This window comes from Grampus griseus (assembly GCF_964374135.1).
Source record: "Grampus griseus genome assembly, chromosome: 10".
In the NCBI taxonomy this organism is placed as follows: domain Eukaryota; kingdom Metazoa; phylum Chordata; class Mammalia; order Artiodactyla; family Delphinidae; genus Grampus; species Grampus griseus.
Genome location: NC_139004.1, coordinates 61,973,135 through 61,984,279, shown reverse-complemented (window position 1 = coordinate 61,984,279; position 11,145 = coordinate 61,973,135). Strand labels below are relative to the sequence as shown.

At 54.3% G+C, this 11,145-nt stretch overlaps 1 protein-coding gene across 1 annotated transcript; it reads right to left on the bottom strand.

Annotated features, from left to right (window-relative positions):
- Nucleotides 1–2,172: 2,172 nt before the first annotated feature.
- CLEC3B (C-type lectin domain family 3 member B) lies at nt 2,173–10,768 on the bottom strand. The gene is made up of 3 exons (XM_082663652.1): nt 10,518–10,768; nt 6,341–6,439; nt 2,173–2,732 (listed from the first exon to the last, which is right to left on the bottom strand). The coding sequence occupies exons 1-3, from the start codon at nt 10,624–10,626 to the stop codon at nt 2,332–2,334; spliced, it is 609 nt and encodes a 202-aa protein (XP_082519778.1). The 5' UTR covers nt 10,627–10,768; the 3' UTR covers nt 2,173–2,331.
- Nucleotides 10,769–11,145: the final 377 nt, after the last annotated feature.

Below are 11,145 nucleotides of genomic sequence, written 5' to 3'. Positions count from 1 at the left end.
CAGGAATGGTGAGGTGAGTGAGACACTCCCTGGGGTACAAAATTTAAGGAAGTACCTAAAAGCTCAGTAATTATGATAAAAAATATTTGAACACGATGTTTTAAAAAATAAAAATTAATGCAGGGCTTCCCTGGTGGTACAGTGGTTCAGAGTCTGCCTGCTGATTAAGGGGACACGGGTTCGTGCCCCGGTCCGGGAGGATCCCACATGCCGTGCAGCCGCTGGACCCGTGAGCCATGGCCACTGAGCCTGCGCGTCCGGCTGGAGCCTGCGCTTCGCAACGGGAGAGGCCACAACAGTGAGAGGCCCGCGTACCGCAAAAAAAAAAAAAAAGAAAAAATTAATGCAAAAAATCTGTGATAAAAAAACACATCAAAGCTTAAAGACAGGATCCCAGGACAGGTGTACCCCAGCTGGAAGTCCACAAGTCTCAGTGTCTCAAGTGTAAGAGCATTCCCGGCTGATTAAAGATGGGTAACGATTCTCTTGCTCATACTTCCACCTGCTGCTGGAAGCAGGCAATGCCACGGTGGCACCTCTCCACCAGGACCCATGCTCACATGCAGAGGCCTGGTGCCCTCTTGCGGGCATCCACCCGATGCAGGGAACTTCACAAAATCCGTGGCCACCTACATCCTGCTAGATAGCTGAGTGGGGTAAAAAGAGCCCAGGATTCAGAGCTGCCAGACCGAGATTTGCATCGCATTTTCCTTCTCACTTACTAGGCCGTCTTGAAAAAAATCACGTTACTGTTCTGAGCCTCAGTTTCTGCACCTATAATGGATCTCATCCATCATTACCTCTTCCTATAACTGTGGAATTACACGAGATGCCTTCTGTGACAATGCCAAGCAGGCTGTCTGGCACAAAGTACGCACACAGTTCATTGTAAGCTACCTACTCCAGCCCAGCCCACTCCCCTTGATCAAATCAAACTATCATCAATTTATTACTGAAGGCAAGACACACTAGAAGACAACCAGGGAGAAAAGATGTGGCAAAGTCCACACAGTGGATGATGCCATGGCTGATGTGGTAGGGAAGACCTCCCCTAAGGGTGTCACTAGAGCTGGGCCTACATGGTTGGATGGGCCAGGTCACACCAGGAGCTGGCCAATAGCCTCTGGGGGTCACTAGGCCACTTCTCTGATGTTTTATCTCAGGGAAGGTCCAGTAACGTGAGACAAGTATCACGGTGGTGGATGGTGGAAAGGCCAAGGCCCTTGTAATCCTGGCTCTGCTGCTTACTAGCTGTGTGACCAATGGAAGTCACTTAACTTCCCTTAGCCTCAACTTCCTTCTCTACAAAACTGGGATAATAACACGCCTGTCCTGGGTGGAGTGCCTGCGAGTCTGTGGGCTCAATAAGTAGTAGCTGGTATTGCTAGGGTGGAACTTTCTGTGAGGAGCGGGAAGGAGGGGGACACACCAGTCAGGCAATGTTGGCCACTGTCATATTTGGCTCCTGAACCAGCCCCCTTGTTGGGCAAGAAGGCGGATGCAAATATCCCCCGCGGGCAGCCTGTGCTCTCACCCCGACAGAACTCAGCATGTCAGTGCACCGCAGAAATGAATCCCTAACAGGAGGGTGTCAGGTGGGAGTGTCCCTCCTCCTCTGGAGTTGTGGAGGGGATGCTGGATTCCAACACGAGGAAGTGGAGTCTGCAGTAAGAAGACTGGAAATCTGAATAAGGCCTGTAACTTAGATAACAACATAGTAACAGTGTTTATTTCCCGACCTTGGTAACAGTGCTCTGCTTCCGTGAGAAAATGTCCTTGCTTTCAGGAAACACACTGAAATATTTAGGGGTAAAGGGGCATCACGTCTGCATTTCACTGTCAAACGGTTCAGGAAAAAATAGAAGGATAAGCAAATATGGGAAAACATTAATATTTGTGGAATCTGGATGAAGGGTATACGGGAATTCTTGCAACTTTTCTGTAAGTGGGAAATCCAATGACATATAAAGTTATTTAATTTAAAAAAGCAGCAGTCAGGGGTTCCCTCGTTCACCCCCCCTTCTTTTCCTCCTCCCCCTCCTCTGCACCCAGCTCGCCATCCTTCACCACCTCCCTACTCGCCTCCTTCTAAGCGACCTCTCCCTGGGCTCCCGGCCAGGCTCCTGGACTCCCCACCCCTCGGACCCGGCACAGACCGCAGCCACTCTCTGCCAAGCTGCACCCAATTTATTTGCAAGAGGAGGCCCCCAGCGCGCGGGGGCAGGGATGCGGGGCGGGAAGGTCCCACGGCCCCTCTTCCGGGGCTCACGATCCCACCCTCCCCTGGCCCCACCCCCGGACTCTGCCCCCGACCCCGCCCCTCTCGGCCCGCTAGACGATGGCGAACTGGCAGACGTAGGGCAAGTTGTCCCGGCAGCGCTTGTCGAACCACTTGCCGTTGGCCGCACCGGCCAGGGCAGCGCAGTTCTCGACCTTGCCGCCGTCGGGCTGTGCGGTGATCTCTGTCTCCCAGTTCTTGTAGGTGATATGGCCGCCAGTCATGTCCACCCAGGTGCCTTCGGCCGCCATGTCGTTGAAGCCCAGCCAGACCTCGGCCTCGCTGCCCACACTCTGGCTCAGGTACTCGTACAGGGCGTCATTCTCGGAGCCCGTATGCGGGGTGCCCAGGGTGCCCCCTCGCGAGATGCAGTCCTCGCTCGCCTCGTGGAAGGTCTTCGCCTGGACGAAGGCCAGAAAGCACTTCATGTGCACCTTGATACCCTTCAGGCAGACTAGGGGGGAGGGGAGGAAATGGACGTCACCCAAGGCCTCCGGTTCCGGAGCCAAGAGCCAACCGCCAGGGGTAGTCACACCATCCTCCATCACATCCCTGTACATCCTGTCCTCCCTGGACAGGCTCCAGACCCAGGCCAGAGGGCCGTGCTGTGGTGGGCACTGATGCACATCTCAGATCCCCATTTAAGAGGTGGTGGAGCCCCTGCTGCTGGGAGTGAGGTCAGCCCCCTCAGCTGCACACGGCCCCTCCCTCAAGGTCACACCCCTCTCCTGGGTGCCCCATCCAGTGCCCAGGGGAATAGGTAGGGTCATCTCTACCCCAAGCAGGATAATTCTGAAGGGGCCTTTTAGCTTGGAGGCTCCACAGCGTGGCAGAGGCTGGCCTTGGGCCTGTGCTGCTACTCAGCTCCCCCTCTGCCCAATCTACTTCCAACACCTCCCTCCCTTCACAGTTGGGACCCCGGGCTCTCCCTAATAAATGAGCTCCATCTCAGAGTGGGCTTCCTGGAGAGCCCAGGCGGAGCCACCTGCTCTGATCTTCCTCCAGCCCCACCCTCCCTAAGATCAAGAAACTGCAGGGCCAGGGGACATCCCTACCCAGAACCTAGACCACACTCCAGGTACCCAGGACCCCAAAGCCCTGACCCAGGGGCCCAAGCAAGCTCCCAGAGTCTGCCAGGGGCCTCTTCTGGGGCGGCGACTGGGAGGACGGAGCTGAGACGGGCAAGCCCCTGGGACAGAAGAGATGGCCCAGGTGGTGGGCCAGGGGCTAGCTCTCTCAGGCATGGAACTCGAGTCCAAGATTCTAAATTTGAATCTGGTCTCAAAGGTTGTGATGAAGGTATATATTTGGTCAGCTTAGGAGCATAGAATGTTTTTACTTAGCAGTTTGGTTTTTTTTTTTTTTTAATATTTATTTATTTATTTGGCTGCACCGGGTCTTAGTTGTGGCACACGGGATCTTCGTGCGGCATGCGGGATCTAGTTCCCTGACCAGGGATCGAACCCAGGCCCCCTGCATTGGAAGCGTGGAGTCTTAACCACTGGACCACCAGGGAAGTCCCAGCAGTTTGTTCTTCAGCTGGGTTTGTAACTTAAATGTTTAGGCAGTTGGGGTACATGCCTCCATTTGTCCTCTTGCTGCTGACCCCAAAAGTGTTAGGGGCAGGTCTGCACTCCACCCCACCCCCATCCCCTCACTCACTCACCCTCTCACTCAGTTGCTTTCACTTAACACACATCTCCATGTCCCCGTGAGCACCTGACACTCCTGGAGCTCTGAACTCCGGGCCTGCAGCATCACAGAGGTGTCTTTACTCACAGATGCCATCCCAAGGCAGCCAGCCCTACCGCGTGCTATCCTGCAGCTCATCCTAGGCAGGTTTCATTGCCCTTCCCAGCCTGGCGCCACACTGCCTTTCCTTCCTGCTGGGGACTCTGACACGCCACCAAGACCCCCTTGGGGTGAAGGATTGACTACCCCAGCTGCTGGGAGCGCTGCTGGGAGACAACTCTTAACTCTCAGCCCCTTTGGGGATTGCATCAGCGGAAGACAGCCCCCTCCCCCATGGTGTGCCCCCTTCCCAGAGCAGCCTGTACCCAGTGACTGGCCCATGAGCCCTCTTGCCCCAACTCAGGACAGCTCTGAAGGGCCCTCCGGTCGTCAGGGCTCCCTCTGCAGTTGGCTGAGGCTTTCGTTGAGACGCGCAGGGCACTCTTCCCACTCCTGCGTCCTTCTGTCTCTTCCCTTCCCCAGGTGCTCATCCTGGGTGTGCTCCCTAATAAACCTCCTGCAGGCTAAACTCCACCTCGGGGCCGCTTCTTGGGAACCCTACCTGCAACACTCCCTCCAACATAGTTAGTCCTCAATAAGTATCAGTTCTCAGTGCCTTACCATCTTTACTGACATTTTGTCACTCTGGCCTATTCATGATCCCGTTGATTCTTTTTTTTTTTTTACGGTACGCGTGCCTCTCACTGTTGTGGCCTCTCTCGTTGCAGAGCACAGGCTCAGCGGCCATGGCTCACGGGCCCAGCCGCTCCACGGCATGTGGGATCTTCCCGGACCGGGGCACGAACCCGTGTCCCCTGCATCGGCAGGCGGACTCCCAACCACTGCGCCACGAGGGAAGCCCGATCCCGTTGATTCTTGCTGGCCTTCCATAGCTTTGCTCCTACCGTGCCCTCTGCTTGGAATCCTTCTTTATCTTCCCACACGTGTGGGTTCCAGTGAATACATTGATTTCATGAATATATTGAGGCTCCCAGAGCGGGACCCTGGCTGGGTCACCTCTGCCTCCTTGTGCCTGGCAGAGGCTCGCTGGGGGGAGGACCTCATGTGTGTTTGCTGATTGGGGGAGGGAAGGGGCAGATGGCGGGACGGAAGGGTTGCTCCCCTAACCCTTGATTCTCTCAACTCTTCAGTTAGGTCAGGAGTGCTTTGTGTGGGGTTATTGACAAGGTGATTTGCAGGTAGTGGTAGTAAAGGAGCGGGTGATGAGAGGGAGAAGGTCCCCAAGGAGGCCAGGAGCCCATGAACCTCCTGGGAATCAGCAGACATGGAGGGGGTGTTTAGTTCTCCATATGCCATGGACTTTGCACGGGGAGGTCCCCACCACATCACCCACCTCAGGAGGCAAGTGGCATCTGGGTTGCATGGTCTTGGCACAAGCACAAAGCTTAGACATGAGACCTTAGAGCTTGCCCTGCAAGTCCACCCCCCGCCCTTCGACTTTACAGATGAGGAAACTGAGGCCCTGAACAACACTGTGCTCATTTTAAACATTCCCCCATGTGTTAAGTATTATCGTTAGTCTGTATTCTGTGTTCTCCAGGGCAAGGTCACGAAGAAGTAGGTGAGTTTGAGATGTGTGGAAAATAGAGACAATGTGAAAGGAACTTGGTGGAGAGAAAGAGAACAGGTTGCCCAGGCAGGCTGGCCAGGCAGTGCTAGGGCAGGTGGCTATGAGCTGTGTCCCCGGGCTCCGCAGCCGTGTATTTTGTCCATCCTGGTTTAGCTGGTTCGTGCAGGGCCAGGAAGACCAAAGCCCACCTTTCCTCACACCCAGCATGCACCAGGCAGGCTGCTTCCATTCCCATCCTGAACTGCAGTAACTAGCCAGGTGGGCGTGGCAAAACCAGAACCTCTCTATGCCTCAGTTCCCCTCTTTAAAATAGGGGTGATAAATCCTGCCTCAGCATAATGATGATGATTAAGAGTGGCAGCCTCAGCAAAGCAGCTGACACAGGGAATGAAGCTCACGCCCTGTAGGGCTGTGGGGGCTGGCTGAGCGGAGGGTCTCCTGGGGTTCATTAGGGTTGCCTCTGCTCCACGAGCGCTGCAGGGCTCGCACTTCCAGTGGGCGGTAATGGATTCTTGTGGGAGAGCTTGTTGACCTTTCGGTACATTGCTGCTTCCACATGTCAGGGGATCTTCCTGAGAGAAGCAGGCTGAGGAGGGGGCTCTGTGAATCCAGTGCCCTGGACTACAGGGGCCAGCCAGGGCCCTGGTACTGGCTCAAGGCTACAGGTGGGTTGCTGGCTGCTGGCCTGAGGCCCTCTGTCTGATGTACCCCTGCCCAGAGAGGCCGCCACGTGCTCTCACCCGTCTGCAGGGCCTGCTGCTCTTTCAACAGGGCCACCTCCTGGGCCAGGCTGTCCAGCTGGGTCTTGAGCTCCTCAAGCATCTTCGGGCTCACGGCATCTAGGATGAAGTCAGAAGGAAGTGGGGACAATCACGAACACGTGAGAAAGGCAGTAGGGAGTGGGGCAGGGCAGGGACTGGGAGGGGTGGACCACTGTCAGCCACAAGGGGACGAGGGAAACGACTCCCCTCGACCTTGATGTCTTGGCATACTCTCTCTCTCCCTGTCCCTGCCGGTGGTAGTCTAAGTGATCGCTCATGATTTTCCTTCTACCGGGGGACCATCGTTCTCTTGCTCTTGCTAAAGTGAGACGTGTACCGCATTGTTCAGGAGAGTTGCTGGGATCAGATGGGGTTGGGATTTGCAGGAGCGGAGTGGAGGGTGCAGACAGCTCCTTCGGTGACACCCAACCACCCTCCCAGCTCTAGAGGAGAACAGAGCACAGGAAGGAGGGCCAGGGGCCCTTGAGACCTCCCAGATTCACTTCCCCAGGCTGGACGAACAAGGCACGGACCAAGCAGGGCAGGCACTCGGCCTGGGGCTGTGTGGAGCAGCACAGGTGAACGTGTGTACAGGCTCTGAGGTTGCATGCATGCGGGTGACCTGGGCAAGTTCCACAGCCTCCCTGAATCCACTGTCCTCATCTGTCAAACGGGATGATAATAGCCCCACCTCCAAGGACTCTGAAGAAGAATAAAGACTAAGAGAAATGAAGCATGTGACCAGCGCTGGGCTCATTGTCAGCCCTGTGACGTGGGTAATGTGTCTCTTCTATACCACCACCAATTCACAGACGGGAAACTGAGGCCAGACTGAAGCAACTCGCCTGAACTGGCAGAGCCAGCAGCCCGAACCCAAGTCCGCACGGCTGCAAGCTTGTTCTCCCCACGTCCGTGATGGCAGCACGTTTCCTAATGTGAGCCTTCCTGAGCACAAAGGCCCGTTCGGAGCCAGTTATTCATGAGAGGCAGATGTGAAATGTCTTCCTCTGCATGTGTAAGTTGAGAGCTAAGTGGGTGGACCCCAGTCTTTCTGAAATCCCAGGAGCTTCAGGAAAGGCTGAGCTCAGCTTGGGTAGAGGGTGGGGAAGCGCTTCCATGGTCCATTTGGCTTTGCTTGCATAAAGTCCACGGTATGAGGGGTGAAGTCAGACCTTTGTCCACCCCAGATTCCTTTGCAGGGGAATCACAGGAAACGTGAGCAAGAAACATACTGGCATATATAGAAATTCATGATGTGACTTACCAAGTATGAGGAAATTAACACCCAGATGAGCAAGGCAAAACAAGGAGTGTTTGGGGCTGGCAAACTAGCCTGACTGGGTTATGTGTGCCTCACAGTGGGCCTCTGCCTCAGTGGTTCACAGCAGCTCTGTACTCAGTCCCATGATGTACCAGCACAGGGCACCGCATAAAGTTGTGAAAGTTGGGTACTACACAAGGGCACTCAGCTGAGGGGACAGGTGGGGGCCCATGTCCAGCCTCTAAGCCTTGCCCTGGCTGTGCTGCTTGACCACACCAGAGAAAGGGATGCTCTTCTATAATTTGTCAGCTCAGAGCGGAGAGCCTTTTGTGATTTGCACCAAGGTGCCCGAGTGTACGAGGGGCCCTCCAGGGACTGGCCAAGGACCAAGGTGCTAACAGAACTCCACTGAGGAAGGCGTAGGAGTTGGATGTTTCTACAGCTCTGGGCTAGGAGTCGGAGCCCTTGTGCTGCCCCTCACTACCTCTGAGCCTCAGATTCCTAATGCATGTTATTGAAATGGATGCCCTCAGGTCCCTGTTCTAAGAGTCTGTGACCCCCTGTGAGGCCATCCTCCCCACCTGAGCTCCTCTGCCAGGTGTGGCCACATGGCCTCTGGAGCTCCAGCCGCCTAAGCCCTCCCTGCCTCACATCTGGCTGACCCCCATACAGCTGGCTCAGGCCACACCCCACACCATGGGCAGATGAGCTCCCAGAAGCAGCCTGGGCTCTCCCCCTTCTCATCCCACCCTGGGGGCCAGCATGGGGGCATAGCACATTCTGTCCTCTCCTCCCCTCGTCCATCCTGCCAGCTTGTTCTCCACCACTCAGCGGGCACTGAGGGGTCTCCTTGGGCACGACTGTCCCTCCTCCGGACACCCTCCCCCACTTTTGTGCACTGGCCCCTGACTAGGTTGTTCCTTTGATTCCCAGTCCTGGCTGCTCCTAGGAATCACTGGAGACTGGTGGGAAAGGCAGATGCTGGGGAGCATTCCAGGCCCATGATCCAGCATTTCTGGGGGTGGGTCCCAGGTGCCTGGATTTTAATGTATTTCCCAGATGATGCTGATGATGCCTGAGGGAGAACCACCGTGGTTCGCAAATTGATTCACATCTTAAGAGCAGGGATGCTAATTGTCTGCTAGAGTGTTCAGCATGTATACTGGCCCCTACCTGGAGAAAGAGCTCTGTAAGCATGTGTGGTGTAGGTTGGCAGCAGGTCGAAGGAAAGAAAACCAAGCTGCAGTGGGTTTCAGCAAGAGGCAGGGCTGGACAGGACACTCCACTCTTGCTCTGTCAGCTGTTATGCGGGCCTCCTCCTGGACCTCCATGGGCCACCTCCGTGGGGACCACATGGAGCTAGGGTTCAAGTGTGACAGCTGAAGAGGACCAGGGCATTGTCTGGTTTGACCTTCTTGTCCATATGATCAAATACATGATTTACATGATTAAATAAATACATACTAAATCTTTGGTAAACTTGAGAAATTAACAACTATTTTCCACATTCAAAAATTCTGTTATTTGCCTTTGGAACTGTGTATCCTTTACAAAGAACATCCTTGGTGGCAATTTCAGCTAACGTTCGTGGACACACCATGCATGCTGTGAGTCTTCTTTTTTTTTAGTGAACGTTTTGTAAAAGGTAATATAGCCATATAACTTTAAAAAACCCAAACAGTTCAGAACGTCAAAGTCTCCTTCCCAATCAAGTCTGCCCTTAGCTCCCTAGTTTTTCTTCCCAGAGGTAATCACTGTTACTAACTCTTGTGGATCCTTCCAGAAAATTCTATGCATATACAAGTAAATATATTTTTTTATATAAGTCCCTTTTTCAAAACCAATGTCAGCATAGTACCCATTCAAAGTATTGAATTTTTTGTTTACTTTATGAACTGAATCTTGGGGATTATTTCCTATCAGCACCCAGATCTGCCCATTCTGTGTTGCAGGCCTGTGGGTCTCCATTGTCCTAATGTGCCCTTATGTACATTGTCCGTGACCAGTGGGCAGCTGTCCATTTACGGAAGAGGCTCAGAGAGGGGCCTGAGGGCGGCCCATGCCCCTCTGCCTCACCTTTTCTGTGCTCTTGGCCCCAGCCACCTGTTTCTCTGCTTAATAAGCACTCTCATCCCCTGGAACTCTCTCTCCTCCCCTTGGAGCCCTGTGGGGGGTGACAGCCCCGATCATTGCCATGGCATTTCACTAATGTTGTCTCAAAACAGCCCGCGGTGACCTCACTGCAGGCAGGGCTCCAAGGGCAGGCCTTGCTGAGGCCAAGGCGACCCAAGGACACCCCAAACCCAGAGGCAACAGAGGGAGAGCAAAGCTGCCTCCACTATCCGAGTTTGGGTTTGAACATTTTTATTTCCTCGAGGCTGTGATACACTATAGAACTAAGAATTAACTTGTTCTTTCCCCGCCCCCGCCGTGCATCAAGTATATCCTACGTTCCAGACACTTCACATGTTTTCTATCATTAAATCCTCACAACCAGCGTTGTGAGCAAATGCCACAATCCCTATTTTACAGTTGAGAAACCCGAGGTTTGGAGATGCCAAGGCAAAGCCTGCCAACACTCCTGATGAGAGTCGGACCTCTCCAGACTTCTGAGCCAAAGGTTTGATTTCTGTAAAATATTGGGGTGGTGGGGGAGTGGGTGTCAGTTTAGGTGATCTGGAAGCTTCTTTCTGATTCTAAGAGCCAGTGACTCTTACAGTTTTGACAATTGCCCCTGCTGCTGGAGGACTCTCCCAGGTCCCAAGGGGTACTTCATTGAAGTTCCCTGGACTCATGGAGAAGGAAAGTGAAGGAGGGGAAGGAGAGTGAGGACCAGCAAAGGAGAGGGCGACCAGCTCCCTGGAGGATGGGGAGGGGCTCCACCCCCCTCCTTACCTTTCTTAACATTTGCAGCCTTCTTGACCTTGGAGGTAGGTGTCTCGGCAGTGACCTGGGTCAGGAGGGAGAAGAGGCAGAGGAGCAAGTAGGGCCCCCAAAGCTCCATGCTGCTGCACCCACCGGCTGGGGCTGCTGCTGCCGCCTGCAGTGGACCTGGGTCAGAGAGCACTAGTGGCTGTGGCCTGGGCTGCACGTCTTAAGGCAACTGCCACGACGACCTCTGTCCAGGAAACCCTCCCAGAGTTGGCTGAGAGAGTGCCAAAAAAAAGCTTGCAAAAGGAGGAAGCCCTTGGGGCCACGGAGCCTCGCTGCCCAGGGAACACCCACCCAGCATGTTTTAGAAGGGCCCCGCCTTCTAAAACAGAGTCATTATTTTCTAGGATTCTGAGAAATACACGCTAGTTGTCATAGCTCACATCTGCTGAGCAGTTACCTTGGGCAGGCGCTGGGTCATACTTTTCCCTGGCCTCGTTGAGGCCTCACACCAGCAATATGAGGGAAGTGCTGTCATTTCCCCATTTTACAGTTGAGGAAACTGAGGCTCAGTGAGTTTAAGGGAACCCAAGCTACCCAGCTGTAAGGGGCAGCACCAGTATTTGACCTCAAGTGGGGTGACTCCAGAATG